This window comes from Sus scrofa, chromosome 14 (assembly GCF_000003025.6).
Source record: "Sus scrofa isolate TJ Tabasco breed Duroc chromosome 14, Sscrofa11.1, whole genome shotgun sequence".
Lineage (NCBI taxonomy): Eukaryota > Metazoa > Chordata > Mammalia > Artiodactyla > Suidae > Sus > Sus scrofa.
Genome location: NC_010456.5, coordinates 72,210,083 through 72,233,195, shown reverse-complemented (window position 1 = coordinate 72,233,195; position 23,113 = coordinate 72,210,083). Strand labels below are relative to the sequence as shown.

The window sequence follows — 23,113 nt, the reverse complement described above, 5'->3', positions numbered from 1 at the left end:
GTGGGGATAGCACATGCATCCTCATGGATACTAGTCAGACTCTTTACTACTGAGCCACAATGGGAACCTCCCCAACTTATTTTTAAACAAATGAGAACCTGAAGTTTGGTTTTAGTATCTTTAAATCACTTTTAAGGTGAAAAAAATGGAGTTTAAGAAATTACAGATGTCTATAATTATGACTACCAATTATAAATTCTTAAAAGTACCGCCTAAAATTATTTTCAATAGACAACTAGCAAAGTTAAAGGGAACTAAATATATAAACTAATTAAAATTAAAAAGCAGTTATGATCCAATAAACAATCTGGGGGCAACTGGTCAACCATCTGAAAAAAAGTAAAGTTGGATCCATAGCTCATTCTTACTTCAGAACAAATTCCAAATGAATTAAAACTTTGAACAAAAATCCCCAAACTATAATGTATTACTTTAGTAAAATCAAGCACAGAAAATTATTTTTAGAGCCCCACTGTAAAAAAAGGTCTAACACAAAACCCAGAGTCCATAAAAGCAAAAACTGATAAATTTGACTTATATAAATATCAAGAACTTCGACATCACAAAGACCACCATAAGCAAGACAAACCAGGGAAATTTCTGCTGCTCTTAATACAGAAAAGCAGACTGATCTTCCTAATACACAGAGTTTCTACAAGTCAAAAGAAAAAGATAGGAGTTTCCTGGTGGCCTAGTGGTTAAGGATCCAGGAATTCCTGCTGTGGCTCAATGGACCCGATATTGTCTTTGTAAGGATGCAGGTTTGATCCCTGGCCTTGCTCACTGGGTTATGGATCTGGAGTTGTTGAATGCTGTGGTGTAGGGTGCAGATGTGGCTCAGATACGGTGTTGCCCCACTTGTGGCTAGGCCCCAGCTGCAGGTCCGATTCGATCCCTAGCCCAAGAACAATAATATGCCGCAGATGTGGATCCAGCATTGTCACTACCGTGACTCAAGTTCAACCTGGCCAGGGAACTTCTGCATGTTGCAGGAACAGCCAAAAAAAAAGGGGAAAGATTAATAATCAAACAGAGATGGGGAAAAGAATATGGATAGTCAGTTTATGGAAAAGAAATATAAATTTTTTCTTCGTTCTTGGCTGCACCGGCAGTATATGGAAGTTTCTGGGCAGGGATCGAATCTACAACCTATGCCACAGCTGCAGCAGTGCCAGATCCTTAACCCACTGCACCAGGCCGGGGATCAAACTGGTATCACCACAGAGATAAGCTGGATAATTAACCCACTATGCCACAGCAGGAACTCTCTCATACTTTATTTTTGAACCATGTGAATTTATTGTGTTCAAAAACTAATTTTTTAAAAAACATAAATGAGTATCTCACTGCCAACAATATAAAGTACCAAAATTATTATCCAAGGAGTGTATTTATTTCATGTTTAAACAGTATTTTAAGACTTTAAAATTTCGGAGTTCCCGTCATGGCGCAGTGGTTAACGAATCTGACTAGGAACCATGAGGTTGCGGGTTCAGTCCCTGGCCTTGCTCAGTGGGTTGGGGATCTGGCGTTGCCGTGAGCTGTGGTGTTGGTTGCAGACAAGGCTTGGATCCCGAGTTGCTATGGCTCTGGTGTAGGCCGCAGCTACAGCTCCAATTAGACCCCTAGCCTGGGAACCTCCATAGGCCAAGGGAGTGGCCCTAGAAAAAGGCAAAAGGACAAAAAAAAAAAAAAAGAAAGACTTTAAAATTTCAACTAATATAGGAATTTCAATTCAACTTACCAATTCCCGTTATCTCTTTTTTAATCAGTTGTAACTCCATATGTTGGATTTTTATTCTTACTAACAGGAAGTAAATTTTTCCAACAATCACATCCTTTAAATGATACCTTTGGGGAAAGAATATATGTCACTTATTTAATATTGGTTTATGAAGTAAAAAGTGAAATATGTTCTGAAAGACTTTGTTAGACATCTTTAGAATAAAGAATACCACTTTGACTATTCATATTATTTTATGTTCCTTTTTTCAAAAAAGTATTCATCATTTTACTATAAAAATAAGGACTCAAAGTTTTACCTGAATAGCCATACACCTTAGGGAAGAATTAACCTATTTAATTGTTAGTCTCTACTTAGAGATTAACTTAGTTTTCAAAGAACTTAAGCATGGAAAATTGATTTTTATGCTTGAAATATTTATTTGTGTATGAAGATGTTTCTCAAGATTTAAAAACTCTACTCAAGTGTTTAGCACTTTAATCCGAGTATTAGAACAGTGCAGTTAACAAATCACCTGGCCACAAAGAGAGACTCCATAGGCTGAATTTGTTGCTGTAATACCCAATAATCAAAGACCTTTCCCAGGGACCTTGAAATACCGTAGTAATTCCTATATTTCCCAGAGGGTTTTTTTTGTTTTGTTTTTAGCCTTCTCCTGGGTTTGGATCTTGAAATAATATCCCAAGGGTTGATTAACACAATTATGTTAGTCTGAAGGGAGGCTTCCAGTGACAAGTTTTAAGTCCTTAAACTATCTAATAATTTTATCAACAATATAATTTAAGACTCTGAAGGCCTGTGTTTCACATTTTCAGTGACATAAACTGGGGCATGACAACTAATAAACATCATTAACGGAAGAGTACATAGAAACACCCATTTCTTAAACAAATAAACTTTAATGAAAAGAAAAATATCTATAAATTAAAAGAGATTTAAAAACCAAAAAACCAAATGCAATGTGTTTGAATCCACTAGATGTAAACAAATCTTGTTTGGATGGTAATTTGAACAAACCATGTTGGGAAAACATGTATAAGCCAATTAGGGAAATGTGAAAACTGACTGGATATGTGAAGATGCTAAAAAAATTATTAATATTTTTAGATGTAACAGTATTGCTTAATATAACACATTATATTAAAAATGATACATAAATACTATGGATGAAATTAATGCCTGGAATTTGCTTCAATATCATCTTGGGGAGTATGGGGGGGCCAAACACAAATAAAACAAATCTGACCCTGTTTTAACAACTGCTGGGGCAACTGCTGCTGAGGATTCATATAATGTTCATATACTTTGATCTATGTTTGAAATAATAAAGTTTAAAAAGGCATTAATAAAATAAGAGCCCATTTCTATAAAAATACAACATATATAAACATATATGCCTCCTCCCGTGGAAAGATATGCAGGAGGATATTAACAGTGGTTAACCAGTAAAACTGAAAATATGTGATATTTTTACTTCCTTTGAAAGAAAAGTCCTTTGATTTTCCTACATTGTTAATTTTTTCTATAATAAAACAATATTGCTTATGTAGTCAGAAAAAGAGCTTTTTTACTTATTTTTAAAGAGATGACCAGACTAAACTTATGTCAAGACAGTAAGAAACAGGAGTTCCCACTGTGGTTCAATGGGTTAAAAGTCTGACTAGTATCCATGAAGATGTGGGTTCCATCCCTAGTCTCTCTCAGAGGGTTGAGGATCCGGCATTGCAGTGTGGCTGTGGCACAGGCTAGCAGCTGCAGCTCCAATTCAACCCCTAGCCTGGGAACTTCCATATGCTGCAGTGCAACCCTAAAAAGCAAAAAAAAAGAAAAAAGACACAGGATTAGCTGCCTTCTGAGATGGTAAGCTCCTCTATTAAAAAAACTGCAAAGCAAAGAATTATCAGGAATAGAATAGAATATGAAAGACACCTGCAATGAGTAAGAAGCAAAACCAAACTCCTGAAGTTTTTTTTAGCTCAGGTATTCTGTTGGTCCATTAACATCAGATTAATGTTGATTCCGTCCCTACTTTGACCAATTTACAAAGACTTTTATAAAAGGCTTATATCTTAATTCTCCCTGAACATCTGTTTATGAAAGGTACTTACTTTGACTTATTATATTCAAATTCTATGTGGAGACAATCTTCAATGCCCACTTCCATCTTAATAGAGTTGTTAACATCAGGATAGGTAGCAAGCTGATGAACAATAAGATCATATTCTTTTACCAAGTCTGTCAGTCTTCTTACTATTGTCACTTTAAGAAAATACCTATGAAGTTAATGGAGAGGACAAGTTAAATCTCCTGTGATATATTTCAGTACTTTAAATGAGCAAACATTAACCCCAACTCTATTTTCTCCTTGATGGAACTCCTTTGGGGTCAACTTACTCTGTTTACTTTATGAAAGAGTTTTAATATTTATTTTGTTAGGTTTTTTAATTTTTAATGGAAATTCCCAGGTGGGCCTGGAATTGAATCCAGGGCTGCAGCTGCAATCTATGCTGCAGGTGCAGCATTGCCGGATCCTTTAACCCACTGCACTGGGCCAGGGGTTGAACCTGGGTCACTGCAGTCAGATTCTTAACCCACTTATGCCATGGGGGAAGCTCCAAGAGTTTTAATTTTTAAATAAATGTTCCCAACAAGAAAATAAACACAAAGTTCAGTTTTAAGAACTGTGTACATCCTTTTTAGATCAATTTGGAGCACTATCATCAAGCTTAATTGAGGACATTTCTCTAAGTCACTTCTTAATCAAATACTAAATGAGATTCATTGGGAAACTAAAGGATTGAGAGAGTAACCATTTACATAACAAAGTATCTAAGAAACAATTCAAACAAGAGAAGTGTATCTACTAAAACTTCTCAGAAAGGGATTCTCTAAAATTAATTATTTCAGATCAGTATTAGACAGAAAAAATATTTGACAGAATTTTAAAAATCTTAAGTCTTCCAGTCCAAAATTATAATTAGAAGTTCTAATAAGACATTCAATAGCAGTCATTACTTCCTGGCTTTGAGTTTGTCTATGGTTTCTGATATACATTCATACCTTAAGCGAACATTGGCACCGATGTAAGATTCATATGGCTTTTCAACTTGCATAAATTCAAAATCATAACTTCTGCTCTGAGTTAGTTCTCCAGGTAAGGCTAGTTCTTTCACTAGGTTTACAAATTCGTGAGTATTACTCTTGTCATTGAAAAGTTCTAAGAAATTTTAAAAAGCAAAAAGATCAATTAATATCCATCTCATTAAAAACCAACTTCTACCTCCAATGCAAATAATTTTTATCAAAATTATTGGTTGGATTTATCTCTACTTTAAATACCGGAGCTATGATCTGAATTCCTTTATCCTTCTCTTATGCTCTACCTAGCATAAAAAAATTCAAGTAGCATAGCACAATGAAAATTTCTATTTTAAAAAAATGAATTAATTCCTTCAATACAGTTAGGGTTTGCCCAGTAAGAAGTTGTTTTAACAAGACATTTCTAAGAATTATTTGAACTTCTTCCCTTCAAGGCAAAAAAAAAAGTCTTGCTTTAGTTAGGCAAATATATTAATTTAAAACGATAAAATGATAATACACAAAAGACTAAAATCAACTATAATTACTACAATTTGCCCCTCAAGTATAATCTCATCCAAAATATATAAGTAAACAAATATCCACCTGTTCCAATCTTGATACTTTTATTTATTTATTTATTTTTCCTTTCCTAGGGCCACTTCCCGCAGCATATGTAGGTTCCCAGGCTAGGGGTCTAATCAGAGCTACAGCTGCCAGCCTACACCACAGCCACAGCAAGGCCAGATCCGAGCCGCGTCTGCGACCTACACCACAGCTCACGACAACGCCGGATCCTTAGCCCAATGAGCAAGGCCAGGGATCAAACCCACAACCTCACGGTTCCTAGTCGGATTCGTTAATCACTGCGCCACTATGGGAACTCCCAATCTGGATACTTTTAAAACATACAGTAAAACTTAGAAAGCTAGGACCTATTTTCTTTTTCTTTTCTGAGTCTGCAATACCACAAGATTTATTAGTTTAAATTATGCTAAATCAAGAGCGTCTCCGAAACACATGTATGGAAACATACTCAAGTTTATCTAAGTCAAGAAGAAATTACACCTTTTCTTTTCACATGGAATTTTTTTTTTTTTTTTTTTTGGTCTTTTTGTCTTTTTAGGGCCGCACCCGCAGCATATGGAGGTTCCCAGGCTAGGGGTCTAATCAGAGCTACAGCTGCCAGCCTACACCACAGCCACAGCAAGGCCAGATCCGAGCCGCATCTGCGACCTACACCACAGCTCACGGCAACGCCGGATCCTTAACCCACTGAGCAAGGCCAGGGATCAAACCCGAAAACTCATGGTTCCTAGTCGAATTCGTTTTCCCTGCACCACAACAGGAATGCCCCACATGGAATTTTCTATTGACAGGAGAGTCTGGCTAATAGGCACACACTAACTTAGGAAAACAAATGGCATGGGTAATTAGAAAGTGAAGGTTGAGATGAAACTGCTATAAAGCTGGTGAAAAATTATGCAGATGGAAATTTCAGTGAGTCAACTAATTTACTTGAGTTATTTTTCAAGGCTGGTAGCTTAGGTAACTCCTTTCATTTTCAGTAATTAGAAGTAAAATCATAAAGGCAAGATGAGTCAAATATCATTTAATACAATTAAAAAAGAAATATGATTTAGTGTTTATAAAATAAATCCTTTCATTATGCAAAAGAAATCCTTCCTTCCATAAAACTAAGCTCTAATTCAATTATTTAAGTGCCAAATCTAACTCTCTTCAAACTCAGTTATCAAAGGAAAAAAAAGTAATACTATTTTAAAACTCACCAATTTGACCTACAAATTCAATTCTAATTCCTTGGTGCTCTAGCCTCTTTCCAGGTTGCTTAAAGGCTAGGTTTACCTGCCAAAACATGAAATTGTAAGAGATGTTAACAATCCTTTGTGGACCTACTACCAGATTCCTTCCAGATGAATGCAATATATAAATATTTCAAGAATTCATTTCTAAAATTTGAGACACCATCACATACCTAGATCATGATGACCTTACAGCACCAGAGAAGGTAAAACTATTATACAATCACTAATATACCTTTTACTTAAACATACACTTAAAGCACCTGCTTTGTTAGGAAGGAATCCTTCCTTAGAGCTAGAGATCTATAAAGAATCAATAAATGAGAGAGCTTTCAACTACTCAAATGTGTTTTCTGGTCAAATACTCAGACAATTTGATGTGCCACAGGTGCGGTCAAGAAAAGAAAAAAAAAAGTAAAACAATTCTACAACAGCGTTTTAATGTAAGGTAATTTCTAATTATGAGAACTGACCTAAAAGATCACTTTCAGGAGTTCCCGTTGTGGCACAGTGATTAACGAATCCAACTAGGAACCATGAGGTTGCGGGTTTGGTCCCTGCGCTTGCTCAATGGGTTAACGATTCGGCGTTGCCGTGAGCTGTGGTGTAGGTCGCAGACGCGGCTCGGATCCCACGTTGCTGTGGCTCTGGCGTAGGCTGGAGACTACAGCTCCGATTCCACCCCTAGCCTGGGAACCTCCATATGCCGCGGGAGCGGCCCAAGAAATAGCAAAAAGACAAAAAAAAAAAAAAAAAAAAAAGATCACTTTCAGTTTTTTATAACCAACCATATATTGTTATAATTCCTATGCTTAAAAGCATTGCTTATTGTTCTGAGTCTACTACTCATCCTAAAAATAGAATGTCTAAAAATTTTGAGTATGATTTTGGACATTTTTGAAATAAAATATATAATCTAAAATCCCTAAATTCAGAGTTCCCATTGTGGTTCAGCAGGTTAAGAACCCAACTAGTATCCATAAGGATGTGGGTTCAATCCCTAGCCTTGCTCAGTGGGTTAAGGATCCAACGTTGCTGCAAGCTACAGCGAAGGTCACATATGCAGCTTGGATCTGGCCTTGTGGTGGCTGTAGTGTAGGCCAGCAGCTGCAGTTCTGATTCGACCCCAGCCTGGGAACTTCCATATGCCATAAGTGCACCCCAAAATAAAATCCATAAATTCATATCTGCCAAATGGAAACCTTAATTTTATACATTTTTGACAAAATATAAAGTATATACATATTAAAAATAAAATTCACAAAAATGGAAGAATTAGCTAACATACAAAAAAGCATACTTCCAGGTTTATTCTTTACTATAAAAAACATTGGTAACATGATTCTTAAAAGCTTTTCTTCCAAACAGTGCTTCTCAAAAGATAAGAGAAATCAAGGGCCAATAAAAACATTGGTCCATTACTACTACTATTACTACCACTTTTTTTTTTTTTTAATGGCCGTACCCACAGCACATGGAAGCTCCAGGCCAGGGACTGAATCCAAGCCACAGCTGTGACCTACACTGCAGCGGTGGCAATGCCAGATCCTTTAATCCACTGCACCAGGACAGGAATCAAACCCACACCTCCACAGTGACCCACGCCACTGTAGTTAGATTCTCAACCCACTGCACCATGGCAGAAACTCCAGGGGTCCATTACTTCTGTTTGTAAACTATACATTAAAATATTCCTACTTCTCTATCTTCCTTATCTGTAACCAGGATAAGTTAGTTATTTGCCTTCCAAATTAATATCTCAGAAAAAGAAATACCTAAATTATAGTACATTATATGATGGGGCATTATTGAAGTATAAAAATAATAAGGTCAAAGAATTTTAAATGATGTGGGAAGATGTGCATGATATGTTACATGAAGGAAGCATAGTCAAACTGTATACAAGTATCATGCCAATTATATTTTTTAAAGCTGCAGAAAAGAAAAACTCTTAACATGAGTTACTTCTGAAATGTATGCATATGGGTAATTTTGTTTCCCTCTTTGTATTTTTTTTTTTTTTTTTTTTACAGACAGAAATTAATTTTAACTTTAAAAAGTACATGCTACAGGAGTCCCAAGACAACTCAACGCGGAAAGAATGTTCTTTTCAACAAATAGGGCTGGAACAATTCACTGTCAACATACAGAAAGAATGAAATTGGGTCCCTCCCTCACACCATTTAGAAATATTACCTCAAAATAGTTCAAAGACCTAAATATAAGAGCTACAATTACAAAGCTTTTAGAAGAAAACATGGGTGTAAATCTTCAATCTATCTTGCATAGGCAACTGTTTCTTAGATGACATTAAAAGCATGAGAAACAAAAGGGAAAAAAGGATAAACTGGATATCATCAAATATTAAACTTCAGTGCTTCAAAAGACACTACCAACTGAAAACAAAACTCACAGAAAGAGAAAATATTTGCAAAACATAAATGACAAAAGACTTGTATCCAGGATATATAAAGAACTCTTACAACTCAACAATAAAAAGACAACACAATTAAAAATGGTCAAAGTATATGAACAGACATTTCTCCAAAGATATACAAATAGCAATAACCACAAGAAAAGATGCTCAATATTATTAGTCGTTAGTGGAAATGCAAATCAAAACCATCACAACCACTCTTCAGTCACTAAGATGTCAATTAAAAAAAGAGAGACAAGGAATTTCTGCTGTGGCACAGTGGGCTAAGGATCTGGTGCTGTCTCTGCAGCAGCTTGGGTTGCTGCCAAGGTACAGGTTTGATCCCTGGCCGATCACAGTGGGTTAAGGATCTGGCATTGCTGCACCTGTGTGTAGGTCACAGCTGCTGCTCAGATTTGATCCCTGGCCCAGGAACTTCCATATGCCACGTTCATGGCAAAAAAAAAGAAAAAAAAAACACCCAGACAATAATAAGTACTGCCAAGAATGTGAGAATATGAAGAAACTGGAACCCTCAGACATTGCTGGAGAGAATATAAAATGGTGTGGCTGCTCTGGAAAAGTCTGGCAGTTCCCCTAAAAGTTAAAGAGTTAACGTATGACCCAGCAATTCCATTCCTAAGTATACACCAAGAGAAGTGAAAAGATATTAACACAAAAACTTATCCACAAGTGTACAGCATTATTCATAATAGTCAACAGATAGAAACCCAAATGTCCTCAACTGATGAATAGATAAAGGAAACGTGGTACATCCATATAATACAACAGAGAGATATATGGTAATATCATTCAGCCATCAAAAAGAATGATGTTTTGACAGATGCTACAACAGGAATGAACCTTAAAAGCATTATACTACATAAAATTAGGCAGACACAAAAAAACAAATCCTGTATGACTACTTATATGAAACAGAACAAGCCTGGAACAGGCAAATTTATAGGAAAAAAGTTAACTAGAGGTATCCATGGACTGAGAAAAGGGAAAAGGGTATAGTCATTGATTAATGGGTACAAAGTTTCTGTTTGGGGTGATGAACAAATTTTTGAAGTAGTGGTGATGCTTGCACAACACTGTGCAGGTGATTAATGCTACTGACTACATACTTTATTATTTTTGTTTTTTGTCTTTTGTCTTTTTAGGGCCACACCTGTGGCATATGGAGGTTCCCAGGCTAGGGGTTGAATCGGAGCTGTAGCCACCGGCCTATGCCACAGCCACAGCAATGCAGGATCAGAGTCCTGTCTAAGATGTACACCATAGCTCACGGCAACACTGGATCCTTAACCCACTGAGTGAAGCCAGGGATAGAACCCGCTTCCTCATGGATCCTAGTGGGGTTCGTTAACCACTGAGCCACGATGGGAACTCTTAAATTACATACTTTATTTTTTCTTTGAATTACATACTTTAAAATGGCAAATTTTATTATATATATAGATTTTTTAACCAAAAATTTTTAAAAAGGAATGAGCCTTGAAGATACTATGCTATGTGAAAGGAGCCAAACACAAAGGGCCACCTATTTTATGACTCCATTTATATGAAATGTCCAGAATAGGCAAATCCATAGAGAAAGCAAGCACATTTATAGATTAGTGGGTTTCAGCTGTCTTAGCCCATTCAGGCTGCTATAACAAAAGAGTACAGACTACGTGGCTTAAAAAACAACATAAATTCACTGCTCACAGTTCAGTAGATTGGGAAGCTCAAGATCTGAAGTTCCCATTGTGGATCAGCAGAAATGAGTCAGACTAGTACCCATGAGGACACAGGTTCAACCCCTGGCCTCGCTCAGTGGGTTAAGGATCCAGCATTGCCATGGGCTGTGGTATAGGTCACAGACATGGTTCCTATCTGGCACTGCTGTGGCTGTGGCATAGGCCGGCAGCTACAGCTCCAGTGTGACCCCTAGCCTGGGAACCTCCACATGCCGTGGGTACGGCCCTAAAAATAAAAATAAAAATAAAAATTAAAAATAATAATAATAAAAACAAGAGACGAAAGTACCAGAAGTTGGTGTCTGGGGAAAGCTTGCTTTCTGGTCTTTTCACTGTGTCCTCACATGTTAGAAGGTGCACCTAAGATTTCTCTGAGGACACTAATCCCATTCACAAGGGCTCTGCTCTCATGGCCTAATCATCTCCCAAAGAACCCCCCCCCCAGCCTTCAAATACATCACATTAGGGATTAGATTTCAACACATGAATCTCATGAGGACACAAACATTCAGTCTACGGACGGCATCAAGGGAGTGACTGCTAGTGGTATGGTGTTCCTTTTGGGGTGACAGAAACATTACAGAATTAGATACTGGTACCAGTTGCTCAACTCTACAAATATAATAAAAATCTCTGAACTGTATGCTTTAGTAGGATGAATTTTATGGTATGTGAATATAAATTAATAAGGCTATTTCTTAAAAGAGAAAGGACACATCACAAATAAACCAGAGAACAGAACAGAAAGGTTGGAATAGACCCATACAACCTCTGATCTATGACAAAGGTGATTTAGCAGTGCAGTGGGGGGAAAGGTGGCTTTCTCAATAAATGTCCTGGGTTAATCAGATATCCATAAGGGAAACAAACAAAGAAGTAGCCTTCACTCCTATGTCACACAGACAAAAATCAATTTCAAGCAAATTGAGAATCTAAATGTGAAATGTAAATTTTTTTTTAAATTACAGGAGAACCCGGAGAGTATCTTCATGTTGGTAAGACAGACAAAGATGTCTTAAATAGATATAAAAAGGACAAAAAGGAAACATAACATTTTTAGAGTATTAAAATTAACAGTTCCTGTTCAACAAAAGAAACAATTAAGATAGTGAAAAGTCAAGCCAGAAAGATATTTATAACACATATACAAAGGACTCCATATTGAGAAGCATAAAAGACATTCATCAAGAACAAAAAAATCCTATACATCAATAATAAAAAAAGTCAACTGAATAGGAAAATGAGCCCCCCCCAAATAAAAACAAACAAAAAATAAACCTGAACTCCGAAACCTTGAATATGGCCAAGAAATGTATGAACAGTTGCTCGACCTGAGTAGAGAGATGTCAGGGAAGTGGAAATTAATGCATGTAACAAGAAAATGAGAAGACGACAAGTCACAGACTAGGAAAAAATATTTACAAAAGACACATCTGATAAAGGTGTAAATTTTCCAAAATACACAAAGAACTCTTAAACTCAAGAAGAAAACAAACAACCCAGCTGAAAATTAGGCAAAGGATCTGAATAGGCACCTCAATGAAGAAGATACACATTTGGCAGATAAACATGAAAATATGTTCAACGTATTACTAGGGGCCTGCGAATTAAAACAATGAGATACCACCACACCAACTATTAAAATGAGCAAAATCCAGAACACTGATATCACCAAGTACTAGGAAGGATATTGGTGCACACCACCAAACTTGAGTCTAATCAAGCCTCTGGGTCCAGCTGCCAACTTACAGGCAATAACTATTTCGTGAGTTTGCACAATCACAGAAAATTCTATAGTTCAAATGGCCCAAGTACTTCCACAGATAAATTATAATGAAAACAAAGGCATGAAGAGGAAATCTGAGATAAGATTTAAAAGCTCTATCAAATTTTTTAAAGGAGTAGACTAAACAATTAAGAAACACAAGGTATTTATTATTATAAAAATCAGCAAAGTGGTTACATTTGAGGGGAAGAGGCTATGATTAGGATGGGACACATGGTGGCTGGCAAAGTTCTCCCTAACTTGAATAGTGATTACAAGAAAATATGCCTTATTATAATTTACTTTTATTTTGTGTGGTTTTCTATATATTTTACAATTAAAGAAGATAAAAATGAAGAAAATCTCAGGTCACTAAATAATCAGATTCCACATTATCTTTTGAGCAACAGAAAATATCTACCTGTAAGAGATTTAAAATTTTTTAAAATGTACTTTATATTTACTGATTAGGTCTACATACAATCTTTAGCAAATTCCAAAAATGTAATTTGAACACCAGCTATTTTTAAAAAAACACATTTAAGGGAGTTCCCTTTGTGGCTCAACTAAGATCCATGAGGATGCTTGTTTGATCCCTGGCCTTGCTCTGTGGGTTAAGGATCTGGTGTTGCTGTGAGTTGTGGTGTAGGTCGCAGACGTGGCTGGATCCTGCATTGCTGGGGCTATGGCGTAGGCTGGCGGCTATAGCTCCGATTCAACCCCTAAAGGGAACTTCCGTATGCCTCAGGTTCAGCCTTAAATAGCAAAAAAACAAACCAAAACAAAAAACATACTTAAGTAACTTTATTTCCTTATACATTCCACTCTTCCTTTATTCCATAAATATCAGCCACATATTCCCAATTGGACCAGATGACATAACATTACTTCAAACCAGACAGGGCATATTCCCTACTAGACTTAAAAACAGTTAGTAAACAAATCAAATAAATATTTAGTGAGAGTCTATTACATAAACAACACTATGATGTATTTTACAGTGAGTACAGGAGCACACTCAAGACATAACGCTAAGACAGTAAGTAATTTGATAAAGGACCAGGATAGACAATACAGTAAAATGGCTAATAAACCTAAATTCAACTTAACAAGTAACCAAAGAAATCCTATCAAAGAATATCATTTTTGCCTACTGAAACAGGAAAGATTGAAAAGTGATCAGATTCAGTGCTACCCTGGGTGAAATAAAAGACATTAAGTGGAAATAGAATTTGATGCAAATTTTCCAGATTAATATGTATCGATACCCTTCAAATATTCATGTCTTTTGGGTCAGCAGCTCACTTCCAAGTATTCATTCTAAGCAAATAATTTTATCTTACAGAAATTTGGAGAAAAAAATTGTGTATATAAATGTCTGTATTACTAAAGATATGGTGATGTACTAAGAGCAGTCTAAAAAATACAAACTATTTATACATCCAATAATAGGGAAAAAGCATGGTTAATATATTACATACACATTAACATTAATGCAGAGAAACTAGGAGGAAACACACTAAGATTTTAACAGTGAATTATTTCTATATGATAGGACTATAGATATTTCATTTTCCAAACTGTCTACCATGTGTATATACTACCCTAACAAGCAAAGAAGAAAAACTCTTACATTTTATTTATTTACTTAGGTTTTTTTTTTTTTTTTAGGACCACACTCTTAGGCTAGGGATCGAATCGGAGCTACAGCTGCCAGCCAACACCACAGCAACGCTAGATCCCAGCTGAATCTGCAACCTACACCACAGCTCACGACGATGCCAGATCCTTAACCCACTGAACAAGGTCAGGGATCGAACCCCGCATCCTCATGGATCCTAGTTAGGTTCGTTACCACTGAGCCACGACAGGAACTCCAAAAACTCTTATATTTCATATTTTTTTAAAAAATTCAGGAGTTCCTGTGTGGTCCAGCAGATTAACGATCTACTGTGGTCAGTGCTGCAGCTCAAGTCACTGCTGTGGTCCAGGTTCAATCCCTGGCCCTGCAGATACAGTAATTATTTCAAATGGTTTATGGTTTGATTTTATCTATGATATTATCATTCTTTTCTTTCTTTCCTTTTTCCTTTTTGTCTTTTTAGGGCCACACCTGCGGCATATGGAGGCTCCCAGGCTAGGGGTCAAATTGCAGCCGTAGTCGCTGGCCTATGCCAGAGCCACAGCAACGCCAGATCTGAGCCGCATCTGCAACTTACCCCACAGCTCACGGCAACACCAGATCCTTAACCCACTGAGTGAGGCCAGGGATCGAACCTCCACCCTCATGGATATTAGTCAGATTCATTTCCGCTGAGCCACAACGGGAACTCTGATATTATCATTCTCCGGTATCATAAGAGTAATGAGTACAAATCATATTCCATAAAGTGTAAGAATAATCTTATACATCACTTGATAAGGAAAAGGGGAAAAAGTTAAACCTTACAAAAGGTAGTACAAATGTATCTGACCATGCATGAACTTAAGTCTGCTGCAGAGAACCCAGAAATGAAAGCAACAGACACTATGATAGCAGTACGGAGAGATATGCCATAAAAAATGAGAAAGAAATCTTTAGAAAATATACTAGAGGATTATCCCCAATCTTTATAACTCAACTTTATGTTAAAAGAGAAACTGTGAATGGATCACAGCCCCGCTGTAGAAACTATTTGAAATTAAACAGAGGCACAGTCACAAACACAAAATTTCACATGCAATTTAATTTAGACACTGCCCCATAACCCTTCCAGTTTAAGAATCTGTAAATATTCTAATGAGTCAAGGATTCTGGCCGACCTTCTGAAAAAAATTTGTCACCTCTAGCAGAATCATTCACATTTAGAAATAGCATACAGCACTTTCATAACTAATTCTAATATCCTCCATCTAGGTAATTCTCCAAACAAATATTTACCTTTCCTGAAACAGATTCTCCATCATAGAAAAGATAGTGTTTTTCTACTTTGCCATCTTCAGTTTTCATTTCCGCCATTTTCCTCGTTTCTCCATCATTAAGGACAACATCGATCTCACAAATGGGACCAAAAAAGCCTCCAAGAAAACTCTGAAATAAAAGGAAAATGCTTATAATTATGATTTGGAAGCCACCACATTTTGTAATTCAAATTTAATTGTCTATGACCTATAGTTAATCTGTGAATTCACAAGGAAATAGGAACTTATATCAAATATTTTATCAAAATTAAACAAATTTAGGGAGTTCCCTGGTACCCTAGCAGTTAAGGATATAGCATTGTCACTGCTGTGGCTTGGGTTCAATCGCTGGCCCTATGACGAACTTCTGCACATCACAGACGTAGCCAAAAAAAAAAATAAATTTATACAGCTCCGATTCGACCCCTAGCCTGGGAACCTCCATATGCCGCGCGAGCGGCCTAAGAAATGGCAAAAAGACAAAAATAAATAAATAAATAAATTAATTAATTAATTTAGTACAATGTGCATATAGTTAATACTGTACCGTACACTTAAAAATCTGTTGTAACATGATAATGTTAGAAAATAGAATGTGTACAGGTATGTGTTACTGGGTCACCATACTGTACAGTAGAAAAAAGACTGTATTGGAGAAATAACAATTAAAAAAATTAAAATTAAATTAACATAAAAATACAAAAATCTGTTGAGGATAAATTCATGTTATATGTTTTTTACCACAATAAAATGAAAAGGCAAAAAAGAAAACAAATTAAACATGCTATAATTTCAATCATTTCCATAGATGATAATTATAAATAATCAAATAAACATTACAACAAATCAAAAAAATTAATCCAACACCTGGATTGGAAAAGTTATCTCTAATTATACCATGAGGTTCTTTAATTATACTGCTTTAATGAAACTCATACAATCCAAATTACTCATACCAATTCAAATCAATTATTACAATGTACTACTTACGGTAAAACTTGCTATATAGTAGTTTCTGTCGTGGCTCAGCGGTTAATGAATCCAGCTAGTATCCATGAGGACACAGGTTTGACCCCCGACCTCACTCAGTGGGTTAAGGATCTGGTGTTGCCATGAGCTGTGGTGTAGGCAGCCACAACTCTGATGTGACCCCTAGCCTGGGAACCTCCATATGCCGTGGGTGTGGCCCTAAAAAGACAAAAAGACCAAAAAAAAAAAAACCAAAAAAAAAAAAAAACCTGCTATAAAGTTCTGAACATGATGTTACATTGTGTAAGCTATTGGGATAAAACTGACTAATAAATAAGACTAAATTTCTGTGAAAATTTCCAAAGAAAATGTATAAGCCTTGTTCAATAAATGCTAAATATGACAGAAATATAAGGGTTAAAGATCAATGGCTTATAAATGCCAAAACATGTTAGATGGAAATAATACAGAATCCATTAACTAGTCCAATTATCAGATATAGTTGTGGATTATTTTTGCCACTAATGAAAACTAGTCTTCTAACCGTTTTTAAAATTTACAGAGAACAGTCTCCTATCTTGCTGTCCTACAACTCTTCTTACTTTGCTCTATACAACTACCAGAGTGATCTCTTAAAAACAAATCTGATCATACTGGGCTCTGTTTTGGGTTTTTTTTTGGTCTTTTTGCCTCTTTGAGGGCCGCTTCCCGCGGCATATGGAGGTTCCCAGGCTAGGGGTCGAATCGGAGCTGTAGCCACTGGCCTACACCAGAGCCACAGCAACGCAGGATCCAAGCCGCATCTGCGACCTACACCACAGCTCACGGCAATGCCAGATCCTTAACCCGATGAGCAAGGCCAGGGATCGAACCTGCAACCTCATGGTTCCTAGTTGGATTCGTTACTGTGCCACAACGGGAACTCCTGGGCTCTGTTTTAAGTCTTTCAATGGGCTGGTCAAAGTATAAATTAGAGTAACTACTTTAGAAAATAGCTGGTATTATCCGGTAAAGCTGAAGATATATATATCCCACGACCCAGCAATTACACCCCTAGGTATCCACCCTGAACAGAAATTTACACAAGTTCCTGTCATGGTGCAGAGGAAACGAATCCAACTAGGATCCATGAGGTTGTGGGTTCAATCCCTGGCCTTGCTCAGTGGGTTTAAGGATCCGGTGTTGCCGTGAGTTGTGGTGTAGGTCACAGACGGAGCTCAGACCTGATGTTGCTGTGGCTGAGGTGCAGACCGGCAGCTGTAGCTCCAACTGGACCCCTAGCCTGGGAACCTCCATAGGCCACAGGAAGGAAAAAAAAAAGTGGAAGGAAGGAAGGAAGGAGAAATTTACACACATAAACCAAGAGACAAATACAATGTTCATAATACTATTATTCCTAACTGCCCCAATTACAAAATTATCCAAATATTTATCAACAAGAGGATACATAAATTTTAGTCTATATTCATACAGTAGACAACGGAATGACTTATAACTACAGAAAACAAAGATGAATTTCACATTATTCCATTTATTAAAAAATCAAAAATACATAATGTACTTTACCGGAGTATTAGAAATCAGGAAGTGATTGGAAGAAAGCTCTGGGATGATAGTAATGGTCTGTTTGGTTTTTCTTTTTCTTTTTCTTTTTTTTTTTTCTTTTGTCTTTCTGCCTTTTCTAGGGCTGCACCAGCAGCATATGGAGGTTCCCAAGCTAGGGGTCTAATCAGAGCTGTAGCCACCAGCCTACGCCACAGCCACAGCAATGCAGGATCCGAGCCGCGTCTGCTCATGGCAACACTGGATCCTTAACCCACTGGGCGAGGCCAGGGATTGAACCCACAACCTCATGGTTTCTAGTCAGATTCGTTAACCACTGAGCCACGACAGGAACTCCGGTCTGTTTGGTTTTATCCAAGAGCTTGATACTCTAGTATATTCACTTAGTGAAAATTCATCAAGCTGTACGCTTACCTGTGCGGTTTTCTACAGCTAACATTTACTTTAATGAAGTGTTATTTTAAACATACACTGTATTTCCTCATGTAGCCAATACACATCTGGCTCTATTCATCCCTCCAGCCAAACCAGCCTCAAATGATCCAAGTTCATCAGATTTGCCAGTCTTCTTCTCGTCCTAGACCAAGTACCCTTAACCTAACTGGTTCATCCTTTGAGTCTCAATTTGACTCGTCTCCACAAAGAGGCCTTCCCTAACTTCCTGATCAAAATTGAATTCTCCAAATTTAGGTTTCACATGCCATGTAGTTTTACTTTATCATTTATTATAATTTACTTATTTAGTACCTGACTCCCCAAGTGAACTGTGTCATGAGAACAAATATCTTATTTTTTGTTCAACACCGAAGACACAGTGGCCAGAGCAGTATGTGGCATTTAGTAGAAAGCATTCAAATACCCACTGAGTATTAATTCGAAGTAAAACACATTCTGTCCGGATAATAAAAAAAATAAATGGATACACAAAAGAAATGAGCTAAAACTGACATGTCTGGCAAAACTAGCCCTCCTCCAGGAAGTTATTTAGCATTGGTGCAATAACAAAGACTAGAGCAAGAAACTTGGGTTAAGGCTCAGTTCTGTCCTCAGGAGGCAGAGTAACAGCAAACAAGCTAATTAATGATACTCCTAAGACTATGTGAGTGACACGGTGATCCCATGATCAAAAGAGATAGTGTTTTCCTAAATTCTACGCTTCCTTGTTTTTATTAATTGTAATTTCAAGAAATAAACTCAGAGTTGCCAATTGGTACTTTTGCCATCTCCAAAGACACAAATAGCAAATTTTCCTTTTGACAAGATGTTTTCATCTTTCCTGGCAATATTACAAACAAGATCAATTTTAATTCTGAACTAATTTAGAATGAAAGACATCAATGATAGCACACACGCACTGTCCCTTCCTAGTTAGCTTTCATACCCCAAACCTGGCACTCACAACTTGCTCAAAATGGTATACATTCTCCTAAGGGCTACAAATACCAGATTGTATAGCAGCTCAAAATCAGTTCCCTGATATTTACTAATCACCATGTGCAAAAGCACTGAGCCAGCAAAGCAGTGGAGGAGTGGGGGAGGGCTGCTGCAGTGAGGAACAATTCCGAAAGGGTAGAAGAGGACAGTCTCAAAATTTGAATTATAAAACAGAAGCAGGAAAATAATATTTACTTTTCTCATTCCCCCTTAATAACTCCCAGAGCTGGTTCTAGGAAAAATGAGATTTAAAAACTATAAAAATTGTTTTACAGATAAAAGGAAATACTATGGTAATTTTTCTCCATATACATATATTTAACACGTAGAGTTGAACTTGGGATTTGAAAGCCTATGTTAAAAGATCAAGTAATCAAAAATAATCAAAATTGCCACCAATTAAAATGGTTTAAAACAGACTTGAGTCGCTAAGACTTCACGATTAACACAACTATAATTAAACAATAAGTCTTATTTTGACACCATATGTAAAAGTTAAAAATTCCTAGACATTAAAAATATGTAAAAACTATGTGGTTATCCTCTATTATTTTTTTGTATGCATGAAGTATCTCCTAACTAAAAATTAAAAGTTGACTTATTTTTCAACACAATCTAAACATTAGGCAGAGATCAGAAGGTATTAAAAAAAAAAAAAAAGCCTAGTATAGCACATGCAGAACAAAAGGTTGAATGTAAACTGCAGCACTTTAACAAGGTTACGTTAATGACACCATGAGAGTTTAGTACTGGGTTAACATCCAGTTTTTATCATTAGGACACATCAAAAATGAATCAGCCCTACTAAAAGCCTCCAGAAACTTGTGGATGTCTTACAATTACCAAGAGAAAAAACTTTGTTTTCTTTCTAAAAGGAATTGAAAGATTCTCTACCCAAAGTCCTGTTTCTAAAGTTTTTATTTCAAGATGTGCATCTTCTGTCATTTCAAACAGAAAGTCACAAATTAAAATTGTTCTTAATTTATTCACAATCAAACTGTAATACTTCTCCTGATATAAAGAGAGAAAAAAACTACGAAACTGTCAGACTGGAAGGAAATAGAATAAAAGTGGCAAAGAAGGTTAGGAAGCATTAACATAGACTTTTGCTGAAACTATAGAAGGCAGTTTTGAGATCTTTTAGGAGAAAAACTACCAAGTTCTTCTGGAAAAGGTATCTTCAAGCGAGTATTCAGAATATAGGATTTTTCAGGAGCAATACTACACAATACTATGCAATATACACGTTAAAACTCTTAGGTGGCCTTTAACTAGAGGGCAATATATATGACTATTAAAATATTAGAGCAATTTTTAATAGTTTTCTAATTGTGTTCTAAACGTCCTATTACTGCTGTTGGGTTAATTTAAGATTTTTCATGTAATTCCTAAGCCCAATATTGAGCATTACCATCCAGCAAAACTACATGTGGGAATGTTAAAGCACAAAGTTTTTAGCCCTCACTGAAGAAATTTCACTACATCCAGTAGACATAAAGAAATGTAACTGAAGGTGAGACGCAAGAGAGGCTCTCAAAATTTATTCATTTAGCCCATACACAAGCAATGAAACAGCAAATTTTCATACATATATTACAGCTGTGCCAATTTCAGTGTTATAAAGCTTTACAAATTTGATCATTTGACGAGTAACTTGACAATAAAAATTGCTCTTGAACATAATTTAAAAGTTTATTAAAAGTAATAATTTTAAATGTAAACAAAAAATAGCCTTTTAAGTTTTCTTTGCAAATTATATTCAATTAAAGAAGCCTTCTCTAACTCCCTGACTAGGCACAGCCCTACCGTACTCCTTTTTAACACATGTTAAACAAATGATTACACAAATAAATGTTTATCTCCCTCTGGACTGCAAGCTACAAGAGAGCAAGGGCTGTTTCAATCTTGCTCAGCGGCCCCGGGAGAACCTCAGTAATTATTTGTTCAATGAAAGAAAAAACGGCTGCAAGTTTAAGAAAGAACATGCCTGTCCTCACTTTCTTTTTTTAATTAAAACAACTCGATTTCTGACTCAAAGTTATTTATTCAAAGTAACTTAAAAAATTAATAAATCAATAGAAACAACAACAACAACAAAAGACAAAAAAAATTAATAAATCTAGCTTGGTCTTTAAGTCAAAAGTCTCAAGCAGTTTACTGAACCGGATGAGCTTTGGGAAAGCAGGTACTATTAGGGAGAGCACACAGTAGGCGCGCAACATATACTCGCCAAGTGAAACGATTTAACGAACACTACCGTAAAACGAGCCAAATGAGATCCAATCTGGAGGCGATCGCCAACACACACAATTAAACGCCATCGTGCCCATGCTTGCGCTTCCCACTAACTGCAGTGAGAGTACTCTGATTTCCCTCCCTCCTTTGCTCCCCAGGCCATTTCAACATCCCAAAGCGGTAAGTTTCCAGAAATGGCTTGAAGGAAAGGAGAGCCAAAGCTCAAAGCAGCGAGCACGAAACTAGAGTCTTTGGGATTAAAAGCGTCCTTCCCTTCAATATCCTTTTCTTTTTCTCTCCCGTTCTACAAGTGTCAACATCGAGGCTGAAGTGGGGTCAGGAAATCGCCTCATATCACCATACGCAAGTTAAAAAAAAAAAAAATCACGGAGTTTATCAAGCTCATGACACATTGGACCAGAGCGACCAAGTCCCCCCCGACTGTGGAACCGAGGGGCTCTTGGATCACTCCATCTGAAAGGAAGCGGGGCTGCCCAGGAGAAGCAGAGGGACTGGCTACCTTGGAAGGGGAGGCGGCAGAGGGCCCCCGCAGAGGCGGGGTGCGAGTACCCAGCCAAGGCCCCCACAGCCGGTCAAGGAACGCGGGCACAGGCTCCGACATGGCCAAGAGAACGCGGCGCCACCCGCAGGTGCTCGGGCCTCGCCGAGACCGGGAAGAAGCGGCGCAGCCCGCTCTTCCCCGACCTGCGGCGGCCAGACAGGCCTAACCCGGTTCCCCGCCCTGCCCGCCTGCCCCTTCCTGCTCCCCGCAGCCCTCCCGCGATACTGGGCCAGCCGTTGGCCGGCCCGCCGCGCGCTCTGGGGCGAGGGCTGGAGGCGAGCGCGCTATACGCCGCGCACTCACCATTGTCAGCGCCGCTGCCGCCGCGTCCCCCCACTTCACTCTTCTTTTCTCAGGAGAACTCCCAGCCCGGGTTCCCTCCGCCCCGGCGCCCCGTCACGTGATCTCGGGCCGCGGCTGCACGTGACCCCCCCTCTCTGCCTCCCCTCCCCCAGCACAGGCCGCCTCCCGCCTCTCGCCCCGCCCTACTGGCCGGCCTGGCCCTCCGAGGCGGGGCGGTTTGGAGGCGCGGCCTCGTGCTCCACCCCACGGCGGAGGGGCGGAGTCATTGAGACAGCGTCAAGTGGGAGGGTCCAGGGCGGACATCGGCTTCCCTGGGGCTCAGCGCTTTGTTGTTCCTCCAGGGTTTGCTTCCCATACTACCGTCTTCTCTGAGGAAGTTTGAGCAGCTGGGAAAGAAGGAAGGATCAAGAAAAGGTTGGTGCGGGAGACACTCTCTGCGGGTGGGTTACTGGGCCGCGGAGTTGAATGGGAGTTGTTTCCCCGAGGTTCTGCTAGGTTAGGCTTCGAAAAGAGATGTGCTCTTTCAATCCGGGGAT

General features: G+C 37.9%; 1 protein-coding gene across 3 annotated transcripts in view; it reads right to left on the bottom strand.

The window, feature by feature from the left end:
• VPS26A (VPS26, retromer complex component A) overlaps nt 1-22,710 on the bottom strand; it is a 30,956-nt gene extending 8,246 nt beyond the window's left edge. Inside the window, exons 1-6 of one of the 3 annotated variants that reach the window (XM_001925999.7) lie at nt 22,578-22,710; nt 15,492-15,641; nt 6,613-6,688; nt 4,805-4,961; nt 3,853-4,017; nt 1,745-1,851 (exon numbers count right to left, since the gene is read on the bottom strand). In XM_001925999.7, coding sequence (XP_001926034.2) covers nt 1,745-1,851; nt 3,853-4,017; nt 4,805-4,961; nt 6,613-6,688; nt 15,492-15,641; nt 22,578-22,580 — 658 coding nt within the window. In that variant the 5' untranslated portion in view covers nt 22,581-22,710. Of the gene's footprint in view, nt 1-1,744; nt 1,852-3,852; nt 4,018-4,804; nt 4,962-6,612; nt 6,689-15,491; nt 15,642-22,232; nt 22,419-22,577 lie in introns of those variants that run through there. The other 2 variants (XM_005657390.2, XM_021073762.1) reach the window with 2 other exon arrangements.